Source organism: Porites lutea, chromosome 12 (genome assembly GCF_958299795.1).
Source record: "Porites lutea chromosome 12, jaPorLute2.1, whole genome shotgun sequence".
NCBI classification, from domain to species: Eukaryota; Metazoa; Cnidaria; class Anthozoa; order Scleractinia; family Poritidae; genus Porites; species Porites lutea.
The window spans coordinates 9,050,498-9,066,641 of record NC_133212.1 but is presented as its reverse complement, the minus strand read 5'-3'; the positions used below and the strand labels follow the sequence as shown (position 1 = coordinate 9,066,641).

The window sequence follows — 16,144 nt, the reverse complement described above, 5'->3', positions numbered from 1 at the left end:
AGTATCTTAACATATGTTGAAAAATATTTTAGTTTTATCATAGTATATTTTAAATAATTAGTAGTTAAATACCCTGTATTAAATTATTATTCATAGAAATCATGTAATGCGCGCTTGATCATTTCATGGAAAGCGCGCAATATAAGAATTAAATTATTATTATTATATTATTATTAAATTGGCTTGACCACCCGTTACTCATGACGTCATATCTCGTAACCATAGCAACTGACCATCACTAAACTCGTCTCAAAATCCGCGCGAGGGATGAACAAACAGCTACTGAAAACGTCAGGTGCTGATGTTTATCCTCTGGGAAAAAACTTAGAAAAACCTTATGGGGCGGGTAGATTCCACCCCCCAACCCCCCTTCCCTTGTACGTCCGAGGGTTAAATGATCACCAAAAGAAAAATTTCGTTGATCTTTTATTGAATTATCGTAACTAATGCTGTATGACGATATTGGGGCTTAATAGGTTAATTACTCAATTTACTGACAAATGGTGGAAGCCTGCAGCTATTCCTTAAAGCTACCAATATATATTTTGGTAGGAGGATAAACTGACGGAGGATTGGGAAACTGATTTCAAGGACCTGATGACTAACCTTGATCTTTCTTCAGTGGAGCCGCTTTTTTATTCTCAAGTCCAGTACGTATGCAACAAAGTTCTTTACTTTTTTGATTAATTTTTCTGCTGTCAAGATTAGTACTTGTCGCCTTACGTCCATTGTAGAGTAGAGTTTGAACAAAAAGATCTTTATTCAGCTCAGTTTAGGTCAGCATTCCCCAAAAACAATTTCTTTCTCTTAATGGGCTCTCCATTTCTCTTAGCTACTAAATCTGATTGATCCACCAGGATAAATATTAAAAGTGTTTTTTGTTGACTTGTGATAATTCATCAATAAGCTGAAAGGTCGGTATCCACTTGTAACTAGGGTTGCTTATAATCAGGGGCACCCAACGATAATAAAGTTCAAAACCACTTAAACATAGCATTGTTAAACGTATCTTAGTATTTAAACTGTAGATATAGACATATTTTTATCCCCTAAAAATTTTTCATCTGTTGGGATTTCCTAGCTGAAAGTCTAGTGATCCGAAAATTATAGGGATCAACACTTACCTTTTCGAAAATTTCAGCCAGAAAAAAGGCTTCCGAAAATTCTAGGTGACCTTTTTAGGGTAAAAATCCGTTAAAAATAGGCAATTGTACCATTTTTTAGATGTTCAAAAATCCTAGGAGAGGCGGGCAAGCAAGAAATTTTACAACAAATGTTCCGAAAATTCTAGATCTCAAATTGTCTTCCGAACAGATATTTTCCAAAAATTGACGTTGGGTGTCCCTGTATTATACTGTGATGATATATTTGCAAACTGTAAAAGATAAAATGAACGTCACAAACAAAAATTTGTGTTCACCAACAAGGCCGTTTTTATGCTAGAGACTTGAACTTAACTCCCTTGAAAGGATGTACCATCCAGAATGTTTTTTCGAACTTGGCGAAATTTACAGCCAAATGTGAGACTATTCGTCTATTGAGCGTTTCGTTCAGACGCACTTGACAGACGATTTTAACGTCTCAGATGATAAATGCGTCTAGCTGGTATAAAGACAGGACGCCGTAGACTGGGACGCATTTATGCTCAATGATTTCAGTTTCTGCATAGAAACTGTCAGGGGGCAGTCCAGAGAGGACAGAGAGACCCATGTAGCCCTGATACAGTTCATACATTTGAAGATGTTTGAATCAACAGATATGAGAAGGATAGAGGGGATAGTGTACAGGGTGATATTCAACTCCTGTTCATTGGCTATATACTTATCATTGCTTATGTGGCTGTTATGCTTGGCAAATTCACCCGTCTTAATATAAAGGTAGGATGCTGTCTTAAGCCTTTTAAAAGTAACTCTCATCTTGCATGAGAATTTATATAAATATATAGATTTAGCCAAGGCTAAAAGCAAAGCGTCCATTTTTAGACTTTTAATTACTTAAAACGAATAAGGTTCGACCAATGCAAATCCAGAAATTAATACTTAACTAATTTTAAAACAGGAAGAGAAAATTATAAATCAAATTCGATCTCAGTAACAGGGAAAAGAATTCTTACCCATTCGTGTACATCACTAACCCCACTCCATGCTTAAACCATTTTCCTACCCCCAGACATTTCACTCACGGTTCAATGAGACACAGTCCGCGAAAGGAAAAAAGCTGCATTAAAACCTTACAAAAATTTTGACTGACAATCAAAACATTAACGAAACTTCAATGAAAGATGCATAACAACAGCATTTGTATTCAAGACAGCATGTCTGAGAGTGACTGAAATGTTTCCGTAAACCCTGCTTTCTTTGTACCGTGTTTGTTTGTTCGTTTGTTTTTTTTAGCCGGCTTTTGGTGTTTAAAATAGATGAACGAGCCTCGAAGCAAGATCTTCGCTAATTATTGTTACTTTTTACCGGCAAACTCTACGTCACTGGCCGATATTCTCTAAAACCTTTCTCTTTCCATTTGCAACCAGAAAATTAATTTAATCTTGTTTAAGCTTATATTAAACGCGAGGCCATTATAACACCGTATTCACAAATGGCAGACACGCGGGAAAAAACGGGTGCCTAGTCATGAAAGCGAGGCGTTGGAGGATAAACAAAAATTGCAGATGAAGACTTTCAGTGAACTTGCAGAGTTTTTAGCACGGACTCCACCTAAAATAACTTTGTACGGACTTCTTTTTAAATACAATTACGTGGGATGTCTTCTGCTTTTAATATTTAGTACTGATTTGCTGTTTGCAATCAAAAGAGACGCGTATATCTTCAAGGAAACTGGATGATTTTGTAGGTTTCCGAAGCATCAGAAGCTCAACAAGTGGGCGATAGCTGCAGAAAAGCGGCAAACATGTTGCCCCAAACTTCACAGTGAGGCTGAGTAACTGAAATGGAAAATAGCCTTCAGTTGTCGGCAAGTCTGTTGGCAAACAAATTTCCAGATGGCGCATAAGTTATAATTCATTGAATCGACCTGTCAATATTTTGACCAAGCTGGGCAGGGGTTAGACTAGGTTTCTCTTGAAGTATAATCACGTGATCAAGCATAAAACAATAAAAAGCTTTAGAAATTTATTTGCGGAAATTTTGTCCTAAGTCGGACACAAGAAACTTCAATCTTGATTTTTACTCATGCAAATCCGTTGGTTGCCCCTAAAATTGTTTAATTTTGCGCCAAAACGAAACACAACATACATGTCTGGGACTCCCTTCCCTACCTACTGAGTTTTTACCCCTACTCCCAGAGTCTGTACGGACGTACGGGCGTACGCTGACATCATTATCAAATTTTCTGGCATCGATAGCTTTCAATTTTCTATCCCTTCCCATGATGGCTATGGGGCTCCGCTGCGCCCGCGCAAAGCGGAGCACCATGAGCAAGAGAGAATGAGCTAAGAAAGTGAATCCCTGTGCACCATGATAATTTTTTTAAGTCTATTTAAAGTTCGCGCGCGTGCTGCGAAGGTTATTTTAGTCTGTTGTTTCCGTGACCCGCGTGGTCTACTTTCACGTGAACGTGACATGTTTCGCCGCCAAACATTTAAAGTTTGACAGCCATCATAGTAATTAGCGCCATGAGCCGATAAAGGTTAATCGCCTCCCGTTGTTGACATGTTTTTGATCAGCGCGTTCCGCTCATAATTTAGGAATGAATTTCATTTACAAAGGGGTTGCAGTATTGGAGTCAAAATTTCACTTTGAGATGAAAGATTGAGATTTTCTAACGGCTGGTAGCCTCATTTAAAGTAACGAATATTGAATTCTGACACACTGTGAAAGCCAAAGGCAAAGGTTATCACGCGCGAAACACGAAACCTTTAATAAGTGGCTGGCTTCAATTGTTTGTGCAAATGTGCAAGATATTTTTTCTCTTTTTCCACGAATATTGTTCGTTCAGAAACAGTACATTTGCTTTTAACAATTATTCTTGAGAGTTTCAAACTGCATTAATTCTTCTTAACCTCTAATACTTGCGATGAATATTTCGCTGTGCGAACACAAATCAGGTCGGATGCTTCAAGCTGTTAAACAGTCTTTAACCTGGATGCCAGAGACATTTTATGCGCGGTTTCCGGTTTCGGTCAATTCTTTATAGTGAGCGGTGTGCCAACATTTGTCTAGCGCCCTCTCAAAATTCAAATGTTTGGCGGCCAAACAATTATGTTTGAACCCACTTAAAACCTATTTTCTCGTTATGTGTCCACGGTTGGATCTAAGCGACGGTATCACAGCTCGCGGGTGTGCGTGGATATCGTCGGAAGAGACAGTTGTCGTTTTAATACAATACGTTGTTGGTTGTTTATATACTTATGTAGCGAAGACCTCAATATGCAGTTTTCGTCGAGTCGGAACCGCTCTCTCCAGCTAATTCCCACAAGCCAGGACCGTTTTGCTCTTCGGCAGCTACTTTGGCCAGATTATTCCACGACAAACTTGGTATTATTTTCGTCGACGAAAGTAAAACCAAGTTTGCACGTCATATCGCTTCCTTTGCGTGAACGGCAGTGAAATGAATTACCCGCCAAGTTTAAAATTACATGACGCCACTCTAACCGACCAATAAGGTTGCGTCCTTGAAATAACCACGCAGTATGACACAGAACCAAGATTAGATTGAAGTAATTTTCATGGGAAGAGGGACATGTATGGGGGATTCGCTCTCTAAGATCATTCTCTGTTGCCATGGGTAAGAAAATTTGGTTATCTACCCATCCGAGAAATTTTCGAAATCACGTGACCGTACGCCCGACCGACCGACTGACCGAACGACCGTCCGTCCGTCCGCACCTCAGGCTGTATACCAATGTAAAATAACTCAATCAAATGCAACTCGAGGTTATTTTGGCGGGAAATCATATAGCCACCCGCGTCTCTCGTAAAACAGAGACAACTTAAGCCTGGTTTCCATATCATCGCTACGATCGCTGTGATTGCAGCGATCATAGCGATCATATGGAAACCACTTTCCAGCAATCGCAGCGACAACGATCGCCGAGTATATATTACACGATTTTATATTTTGTTTGGACAAACTACAAATATTATCGAGAGCTTCGCTTTTAGCCCTGGCTAAATCTATATATTATTCATTTACATCTTAATATTTTTATTTTGAGAGGAGGATTTCTATGATAGAAGTGAATATTATGCCCTATATATATTACCCTCTGATAAATCTGATGACTATCTTGAAATCACCGAAATCATGCACCAACTTAAATTTAACTAGCTCAGGAACACGACTTAACTTATATTTTCTGTGTAATTCACATTCCAATTTTAATACCTTTATTTATACTATAATTCCAAGAGAGGATAAAGGGGACAGAGAAGGCATCCTCCATACACACCCTATTCCATAGGTAATTCGTCTCGAGTTATTTTTAAGACCACAGATACCAAAGGGGGATTAGACAACAGCCAATCACATAGCGCGAATGTGTTCCGCGTGGATGACCCACGCTCAGAGCCACGCGTCCTTCACGAATTGAGGCAGAAAAAATGGCGGAAGACGCGGAGAGCAATATTGCTTTTCGTTTTGTCGACGAAAACGACTACAGAGAGATTTCTGCTAAAGCTGTGTCAGCGAAACGGAAATTAAAAAAGAATCGCCCTTCCTCTCTTGTATAGAGCTAACAGTACAGCAGGGAAATCCTTAACACAGTGAATATTCTCTCAGGATCATTTATAATTTACAGTTTGGAGAGAGCAATTTCTGGTTTGATATTTATTCTTTTATTAGTCTTTTATTATTCAACAAAAATAACACTTGGCGTCCTATAATAATAATGATAATAATTTAATAACTTCTAGAGCGCTATTTACATTCAATGATCAAAAGCGCTTAACAACTTAAAAAAACTACAATAAAATTCAAATTTGTAAAACTAATTACATGTACATTAATATTACTTGCTACTTGCTTTATTGTACAAACGACCGGTTTCAATAGACCGGCGAAATTTCTCATTTTATCAAATTACTGAGGTTACGATAACTTCGAGTTAAACTGATTTCACGGGTTGTCAAAGAGTCGAGCGATTCCCTTTCCCAGGTGAGCGCCGACTCATTTCGCTTCAATATTCAGAAATGCTCTCGATCTCTTTACGCTTTCATTGCCTTTCGCCCGACATGTTTTGCGTGGCGTTTAGTCATGCGAAACCTCCACGAAACATCCAAGCAGCGCGCGAGCTAACTTTATCCCGATTCTAAAAATAACTCGAGACGAATTACCTATGGAATAGGGTGTGTATGGGGGATGCCTTCTCTGTCCCCTTTATCCTCTCTTGTATAATTCTTATTTTACGACAGCTGGTACTGTTTGTAAAATATTGTCTTTTCTTCCTTTCTTTTAATTTGTGTCTCTTCCCCCGCCTCGATTAGGCTCTTCTATACGCAGGTGACAACTATCGTGAAATTGTAAATTGCATGTGTGAATGAATGAATAAAGTTTAAAGTTGAAGTTGATTGGTTTTTGAAAAGGCAGAGTTTTAGTAAATGTATTAACTCTCCTAGAAAACTGTTTTTTGGCATTCGTCAAAGTGCAACAGCCCCAACCCTGCATGCTTCACCTGCTGACAAAACAACATTCAAATGTAAGTGGTGGCCCTAAAACCGATTTTAAAAGTACATATATTTTATCGCTGGCTTAGCAAGCGGCAAAGATGAAGTGAATTTTACATTCTGATTGGCAAGATGGTTCAATCTTAACCTTGGGAATTGCCTTCTTTGCTCCCCGCCCCTCCCCCCCCCCCCCCCCTTCCCGGCAATAAAAAAAAAAAGTGGGGAAGATAACTTTTGCCATACAGACAACTCTTTGGACACCATGATTGCACCCTGCCGTTCTTTAGTCATTTTCTTCGACTCTCTATAAGAAGGTGCACAGCTATCCAAGACAGACTCCAAGAGTTGGTACCTGCCATTCTTCAGTCGTTATCATTGCCTCTATAAGGCGGACACTTACCGCCAATTCCAGTGGTGTCCAATTAGAGCAATATCCAGCCATCTTGACCACACACTTGGTCAATAACATAAACCTTTAAATCCTCCTTTGCATGAAGCCTCATTTCATACAATTACCAATCAAAGTCACTACTTGTATCTCAACAGGCTTGGCTGGCATTGCTAGGAGTCCTGTGCATTGGTTTGGCAATTGGGGTGTCATTTGGACTTTCTAGTGCATTTGGTGCTTCTTATGGCCCAGTTCATCCACTTTTGCCTTTCCTTTTACTCGGTAAAATACAATACATATCTTGTCTGTGTGGAAAGTGATTTTTTATTGAGCAGCGTTTGTTGAAACTACGAGCTGTCAGATAGATCCTAGACCCAGTTTGGGCTAAAAATTGTCAGCGTGAGTTGGGCAACATGAGATGGCTAACCTTTTAAGGAGATAAGTTACTTGCTACCATAGTAGATCCGCTTGTAATCCTTTTTATGATATAATATGCAGCATTTGTTCACAGAAGAAAGCTCTGACTCAAATGATTCTCTTTTTACAGGCATTGGAGTTGATGATATGTTCGTTGTTGTGCAAGCATGGAATAACTTACCTCCTGATTTGATCGAACAACGTGGAGTCCCTGAAGCCATTGGTCTAACTTTAAAGCATGCCGTAAGTGCTCTTTCTCTCTTTCCTTTTTTTTTTTTTGCAGACAACTATATGTTGTCCAGCTTACTTTATACAATGATGTGAATTCTACGTGCGCTGTGATTGGTTGTTACCCATGATCTTATTAGACTACGGATACATGGATAACGTCACGATAAACTTGTGTTCTTTGTTTTGTTCTACTTGGCGCTCTGTTTTGAAAATGTTTGTAAGATTATTTCGGATTAAGGAAGTGCAAGCCTCGTAAAACGTTTAGCTGAGGAGCTGTTTACAAAGAAGAAAACTGGAGAAACGGAGACAAAAAGAGTTTTTTTGACACCTTGAGAATGCCTAAACTGCAAGAAATCTTCACAACAGATGCCATTGTGCGTCGCGCTAAGAGAGACTCGCTGTTTTGCAAAATGTTTTCGCCATTATTCACTATTATTTATCATTATTTCACTGCTTGAGCAAGTGAAAACGTTGAAAAACGTTTGGGAATAAACCGTATACAAGTAAGATAAAGAAAAGAAAAAAGAAGAAAAGACGAAAAGTAGCGTTTGGGACTTAAAAAATGCCTAAACTAGCAGAAATCCTCGAACAGTCAAGCGGAACCATGCATGTATGTGGATCGGTCTCTTTACTTTTCTGATCATTGTATAAAACAAATAGGTTCCAAGTTGTCGTGGGTCTGTTCAGTAACAGATCACAGAAGACGTCAAAATGTGGTAAATCAGTGACACCCTCGCCTGCGGGTCGCGTGCCACTTCTTTGTTTTACCACATTTGGGCGTCATCCGTGATCTGTTACTGAACAGAGGGACAGCAACGTGGAATCTATTTATTAATCGCAATATAGGCTGCCTTTTACTCGTGACAGTTTCAAACTCTTAGCCCTGATTGGAGTGTTCAGGTATCCTTGTGATTTGGTCTCTGAACAGCATAAAACAACTTTAACAGTTAATAAGTACAACCCCACCCAGTAGAAGTGTAGTAAACTCTTTCTTTCCTCCCATCTCCCCAACCCTTATGTGGGTGGAGGAGGTAGAGCTGACGGACAGTCAGTTCTTTCTCAAGTGTACACCATTGGGTCAATACTTAGGGACCATCTTAAGAGAGCTGTCTGTCTTATAAAGAGTCACAGGAAATTAAGGGAACCAACTCTGTTGAGTCCATTTCGGTAAGGAGACAGCTGGCTATTTAGTTTGCCAATAAATCAGCATACAACAATGTCTTTTGTCTGGATAAGGAATTGATCGCCGTTACCCTCTGGTTGAAAGATCTACGCTAGATAATTCACAGCTCTGGCTAGCCGAGCCGATTATCATGGAAATCGAAATGCCGCCATACATTTGTCATTGTTACCTGTTGCAGGGAGTCTCTATCACAATCACCTCTTTGACTGATCTTCTGGCTTTCATGATTGGAGCAAGCAGTGTGAGTTTTACTAAATAAGCCACAGCTGTGATTTAAACAAATGAAGAGAAGATAATCCCAGTCGAAAACACAACTTATGCAGCTGCGAAAAGAAAGCCTGATAAAAAAAAAATCATGCTTGTCTGGAAGGCTTTTTTCGTAACTGCAATTAATTTGCCTCTTTAACTGCGATGATCCCCTCTTCATTTATTTCTTCATTTCGCGGTTCAAATATATGGAACTCATATTTTAACATCATCTAATCAGCTGTGATTCAGTGCTTTTTTAAGGCCAATGTTTCTTTAAAAGAGGGAAGGGTAAAAAAAGACAGTCATTGATTTGTGAGAGTAACAGGGCTGTCACTAAGGACCTCGAAGGGCCTGGGGATGGGATTTTCCTCGAATACTATAAGCGTGACCCCTGGCTGCTTTCATAGGGAAGAAATTAAGGTAATAAAACCAACTTAAGCGAAATCGCGCACGTGTACGCAAACGTATTCCTTATACACGTGCTCGGATGAACTATCTGCTGAACATTAAAAAATCGTAACTTCGAACTTGAGAGTGAAGTCGTGGTTTCGATCGGAGACTGAGTCATGATCCGAAGTGGTTAACTTACGAGAGTGGCTTCAAAAGGGAATATTTCGCCGTTGTATTACACACGCCACCGGATATTTTTGCTGTTTATCGCGAAACTTTGATCCAACACACAGTGAACACGGTGAATTACAGGTAGATCAACATTTGAAACCCGAAGCGTGACACGGTGGGTGATCAAAGACGCTAAGAACTTGAACCATTGACGTGCAGAGAAGGGATGATTCACGAGAAATCTGGCCTTGTTAACGAGATCAAACGAGAAGGAGAAAGGTTCAGAAACAGTGAAAGTGAACTTCAAGGAGATAAGTGAGGCATTATTGTGGAATTGGGAAGCTAACCACGATATGTACACAAAATATTTACAGGATAGCTAAGTAGAAGAAGGCGAAGCGTTTTGATGGCAGAGTTACCGCGACTATCCAGTGAAACCATGACGACACAGATAGTGGACATAAGAGGCCGCCAAAAGAGGCCACGAAAAGACTAAAAATTGTTCGATCAAGCTTTCACAAAACAAAAAACAGAGGAAGCAGTTTTTAGAGCGCTTTAAGACCTAGGCCAAGCGTCGAACTTTACATGAGACGAACCAAACTTAGTGAGTTAAGTCCATGAAACGTTTCACGTCTGGCTCAGTTGAGTTAGTCTGAATTAGTTTAGATCGTCTAAGGGCCCCGGGTAGGTGAGGTAACCCGCTTAGGTGGGGTAACCCGCCCAGTGTCCATATAATCTCTTATTTTAATTTGATCACATTTACACGATAGGTGGGGTGACTATATGAACGACTGTATCGACAGGAGGGTTACCCCACCTAAGCGGGTTACCTCACCTACCTGGGTCCCCGACGTCTATGTAAACCACAGGCAGCCCAGACGTAGTGTGTGCCTATATGTTAATATTCACATGGACAAAATGAAAACTCCCATGAACTAAAATAGTCCAAAAGTCAAAATATAACAAAACAAAGCTAAGATACCTTTAACTGAACGTCTCCTTCTTCTTCCTAGCCGTTTAAAGTGGCATTTTGTTGAGTTTTGCGATCGTAGGTACTGTCCTCTAAAGAAGAATTAAAGGCTGGCTACAAAACGAACGGACCATCTCCATGCGCCTTCACACGAAGCACTATAAATTCGAGAATAATCGACGAATCCGCTGCAAATTGCCATCGGCTAATCTGCGCCATCTGCTAACGTGTGCTCCGGCATCTTGCTTGCTGTCTCCACAAAACCCCTCGCAACCGCACAAATAATCGCTCGCTCATCAAAAAACACTGTTGACCTTTACGCTTCGATATGACCGCCAGGATGATTACGCGCCGTGAATAGGGACTTTAAGATCCAACGACGCGACGGCGACAAGAACGTCGCTTAAAAAGTGAATTTGCGTTCTTTCAGTCTTTATAGCGATTATTCCTACCCACTTACTTTGTCAATTGTGGGCGAACCCTCCTGAAGCTGAATTTCAAGGGACCAAATTCAAGCTCAGAAAGAGAAATGAAATTTCTTCGTTGCTTGTTTACGTCGTCCATATAACGCGAAATTAGGCATTTCCACGTCATAGTAGTGCGAAAACGGAAAGAAATGTACAAAAAAGTGTGATGCACGTGCACAGTTGTTGTTTTGCTAATTAAACCAATTGTTTTTTTGACGTTCTCGTTGTCGTCCGCGTTGTTGGGCTTAGCGACCGCGTCCGCGCGACAATGCAGCACTTGCTATGGGAGGGATGGTACTATTGCTTTGATGTCAATGGACACTGAGGTAGGGTCCGCTGCGTTGATTTTGACCAGAAAACAATAGGAGATCGCGCGACCGTAAGTTTCCAACAGGGGCGGCGCTGGTTTTCAAGTTCGAATTCTTCTAACTTTCGCTGTCACAGCTGCTGTCACATTGTTCGTCCAGCTGCTTGCATAGGTTCTTGACTTTACTAAACCTATTTGCTTGGATTAATTAAATAAACAGTTCTTTCCAGAACTACGCCTTACTCCACAGTATGTTGTCCAAACTGATGAGGGAGGACGAGGATTTTCCGCCTAAGAAAGAGGAAAAATCTGGCCTCGGCTATGCAGCTGAATAGAAGATACAGCTGAAGATATGGTAAAGTAAAATTTATGTGCGCGATATTTTTTTTTGTTATTATTTTTTTCAAAACTCAGGGGCACCCAACGACAATTTCCCCCTAAATGCACTGAAAACACTTTTAAGGCTGTCCTGGGTACTTTAGATCTCTAAAAATGCATTCGAAGCGGCGCTAATACATAGATTTGGTCAGGAGGGCTAAAAGCGAAGCTCTTGATTATATTTATAATTTGCTCATACTAAATATAAAATCGTGTAAAGCTAAGCGGAGAAGGCAACTAGACAGAGGCACCCATTCAGACGACGGTTTCCTCAAATACATTCAAAACACTTTTTTTAGCTATTCATAAAGTACTTTTAGCTCTATAGAAATGCATTCTAAAGGGCGCTATAAATCGGTATCTCAGTGTTCGGCCATTCTAGGGGAACTTGAGTCTTTTCGAAATTACGAGGAATCCAGAATTATTTTCCCGAAAATTTTAGGTGCAATTTAACGGCTGAAGGAGATAATTTTTCAGATTCCTTCTTCATCTCATTTTTGAATCCGAAAATTTTAGGATTCCTTTTTATCTACTAACAAGACGCTAGGGAGCGTACACTTCGGCGTCGTCGTTGGGGAACTAATTAATTGTAAATGCGGAGGAATAGTAAGAAATCGAATAGGGTAAGAGTAAGGTGTTAATTTGTGAAATTATGGGATTTTTTGTCAAGATATTCTGAAAAGAGCAGCATCCAAGAGGTCTACTTGCCAAAAACTAGCATTTCGGGACAAATTGTCTCCGAGATATTAGCCTAGTTATGCTCTGATGACTCCATACAAATCCTTCTAAAAAAACAATTCTCTATTTTTCTTAGTCACATCAGGCTTCAAAAACAGCATAGCAGTCTCATGTACTGATTAAAGATATGTAAGGCATGGGTAAGGAGTCAATTACGTTGAGCATGGAATTGGCTAAAACTCAAAGTCGCGAGTTCGAATGTTTTGAGGATAATTATTCACTGACTATCAGCACGCAGGGATGTCGGATTAACACAAGGACGCTTAACACCAAAGGAACATAGCCTTTACAGAGCTTTAAAACACAGCATCCGCCAACACAAACTTGACTTGAACTTTGAGTAAAACTAAACAACCTCTACCAATAATAACAAACTCTCACTTGAACTTCAGATATCTTAAGGCTTCGGCGAACTTGTAAACACAGAACCTGAAAATCAACCTTCGTCACACTTGACTAAACACAACAGTCCAGCTCGTGGGAAAAAACTTAGTTCGTCAAAAGAACTCGCTTGGAACTTGTATACCGTTTGACATAAGGTTCTAGAAAATACTAAACAGGCGAATAGTAGTAGCTTTTCGACATATTTTATGATTTCAGTAACTGATGCAAATCTGCTGACTCATGGTGAAATGTAAACATGCCCTAATTAATTATTCATGAATAATCCAAAAACGTAGAGAACGTTCGAGAAAGTCACGCAACGCATGAAAGCAATTTTACTACGTAACACTCAACAAAGACAAAATGTCTTTGTGCAGCATTCTGTAACTTTAAATTCATCATAAAACGGTTCGAAAGGAGGGCTCACTTGTGAAATGTTTTTCAACACTCGAAGAGAAATTTCGTGTCTCTGCGCGGCCACGAAATATCCTCTATTTATTCCTCGAGTAATTAAAGACTAAACTCGAAGCGATCTCAAGATATCACGAAGTAGTCCGGTCTCATTTCGTGAAATAGTTGAAACAAGCCGAAAAATCACGAACTTGCACGCCCAATCTTGTCCCGAAACTAGTGCATCATTTCATAACTATTTTTCATATACCAAACTACCCTGGGTCTCAGCAGCGCAATCGGCTAATCCCTCAACTTTGAGTCTCCTCTGATCTGACGGTCACACAGGTGAGTCGGTTCAAACCCTGGGAAAGCCAAAAAAATAATTCTTTCTTCCTCGAAAAAGTTAAAAAATAAATCAAAGAAATCGAAGTCTAGGCAAAATTTGCCTCTCCGAACAGATATTTTACAGAAAACAGTCGTCGGATGCCCTTGAACAGAACTTTGAAAAACAGCAATAGGTCTAATTGCAGCACACGTTTTTGTACATTTCCTTGCCGTTTATTTGCATGGCTACAACGTGAAACGTGCAGAAACTTCCTGGTTTTCACGTTTTATGGAGGAAATGTGGTACATGCTCTTTTTCACTTTTTCCACTGCCGCTCATTCCTTTTAGCTCCGCCGTAAAATTCGTAACTGTTCTGTGATCCTAGGGCAAATAATTACAAGCGCTTCGCTTCCCGATTCATTGACCTAGAAGGAATAGTACCTTCCCCCCCCCCCCCCCAAAAGGCATAGTTGTTTAGGTTAACATTGATTATAGTTCCACTAGTGTGCAATTTGTGTTATAATTTTAAATTATTTGGATAAAGTCGATATACATAGGACTGTATAAGACTCCAAATAAAACATTGTCTTGTCTTGTCTTGTCGCGCGGACGCGGTCGCTAAGCTTGAGTATTAATCCTGGGGGTTGTTGATAAGCGAGCGATTATTGTGCGGTTGAGAGGGGTTTGTGGAGCCAGCGAGCAAGAAGCCGGAGCACACGTTACCTGCAGACTAGCCGATGGCAATTTGGAGCGGATTCGTCGATTATTTTCGAATTTATAGCGCTTCGCGTGAAGGCGAGAGGAGATTGTCCGTTTGTTTAGTAGGCAGCCTTTAATTCCTCTTTAGCGGATAGTACCTACGATTGCAAAACTCAACAAAATGCCACTTTAACCGGCCAGGAAGAAAAAGGAGACGTTCAGGTAAAGGTATCTTAGCTTTGTTTTGTTGTACTTTGACTTTTGGACTATTTAAGTTCATGGGAGTTACGACGACTTATCCCATTTTGTCCTTGTGAATATTGACACACACTACGTCTGGGCCGCCTGTGATGGCCTGAGTCATTTCGGTTACGTGTTATCAGTGACATTCTGTTGAGAAGTTGTTTTGAAAGTTATGGACCAAAAGACACTCGTTAAGCGCAGTTGAAGATATAAGGTGCGTATAACTGTGTATATAAAAACACTTGGAGAGTTTGCCAGACACGAGTTCACAAATCTTTGATCGAAAATCTTGCCAGACACTCTTTCTCTCTCTTTGACCGGAATAAGATCCGGGAGGAGGGGGGGGGGGGGTACTCCCATACATTACCTATACGGGTATGTGCCGCCCAACGGGGTTGTGATTTTGAAGCTCCTGATTTAGAACGGGGTATCCATTTCAGAGGTGTTTTCAAGAACGGGGTGTAAAAAATTGTGGATCATGGCTTTATCTTCTGCTTAAAATTATTGCTGATTACGAAGAAGCATTTATTTGATGTATAAGTCGAACAAATAAAGAAATATCTTTAAAAAGACAGGGCTATTTCAATTTACAAACTTTCTAGAACGGAGTATAAAAAATTGGCCCATTTCCCAACGGGGTATCAGTTTTAGGGCGAATTCTAGATCGGGATATAAAAAATTGGCCCATTTCTAGAACGTGGTATCAATTTTAGGGGAATTTTTTTTTAGAACGTGGTGCCAATTTGGAGTCCCGGGCGGCACATACCCACTCAGAAAATACCCAAGTCCCCCCCCCGGGGAATAAGACTCAGTCGCAAACAAGCAAGACGAGTGAACAACGGCTAGCTTATCACTAGCAGAACGATGGACGATTACAGAAATTCGCCGACAATCAAATTCTGTGCTGACTTATTCCTTGCACACAGATGTCGCTGATATGTCCTTCCGCTGTAAAGTGTACTACAAGACTAGAATGCGCAAGCGTGAATTGATCAAACGTCCTTTTAATTTCTAAGGCTTACTTTGCGGTAAATAAAATGAAAACTTGCAAAAGGTGACAGGCCGCACATCTTCACCGGCGAGAAACCTTTTGAAAACCTTTTACATATTGCTCCATTGAGGAGAACTTTTTCAGGGATCTTACACTTTAAAATTTGAACGATGATATAGTTTCTATATAGCGGACCGAGATACGGCTCGGTACAGTTTATGTTCAGCAAGGGAAAATTTTGTAAGTTGAGCAGAATTTTCAAATGTACAACAGACAATTTATTCAGTTCGCGCGTATCCGTGTTGAATTTGTAGCCCGTTTATGAGATATGTCTACTCAAAAATATAATAATTTTTCCATAGCGGCTGTAATATTAGGGTATCTGTTTTTAATATCTCCGTAAAGTTTAGGTTTACGCGATCTCAGATAACAATGTTCAGCTGTACACAGCACGTAGTCTTTAAATATATCCAGATCTGACACTGGTTTTGGGTATTTATCACCTCTTTAGTAGAAGAACGATTTAAATACTTTATGATGCTGTGTCCTTTGAATGTCGTTTTCAAACTCAATCGCTTTGTAAATGTGACTTGTAGTTTTAAT

General features: G+C 40.0%; 1 protein-coding gene across 2 annotated transcripts in view; it reads left to right on the top strand.

Annotated features, from left to right (window-relative positions):
• Window positions 1–16,144, top strand: part of LOC140921226 (patched domain-containing protein 3-like) — a 91,957-nt gene that overhangs the window by 35,752 nt on the left and 40,061 nt on the right. For both annotated transcript variants that reach the window (XM_073371205.1, XM_073371203.1), the window contains exons 6-10: window positions 553–650; window positions 1,757–1,877; window positions 7,164–7,287; window positions 7,553–7,665; window positions 9,015–9,077. In XM_073371205.1, the coding sequence (XP_073227306.1) occupies window positions 553–650; window positions 1,757–1,877; window positions 7,164–7,287; window positions 7,553–7,665; window positions 9,015–9,077 (519 nt within the window). The remainder of the gene's footprint in view (window positions 1–552; window positions 651–1,756; window positions 1,878–7,163; window positions 7,288–7,552; window positions 7,666–9,014; window positions 9,078–16,144) is intronic.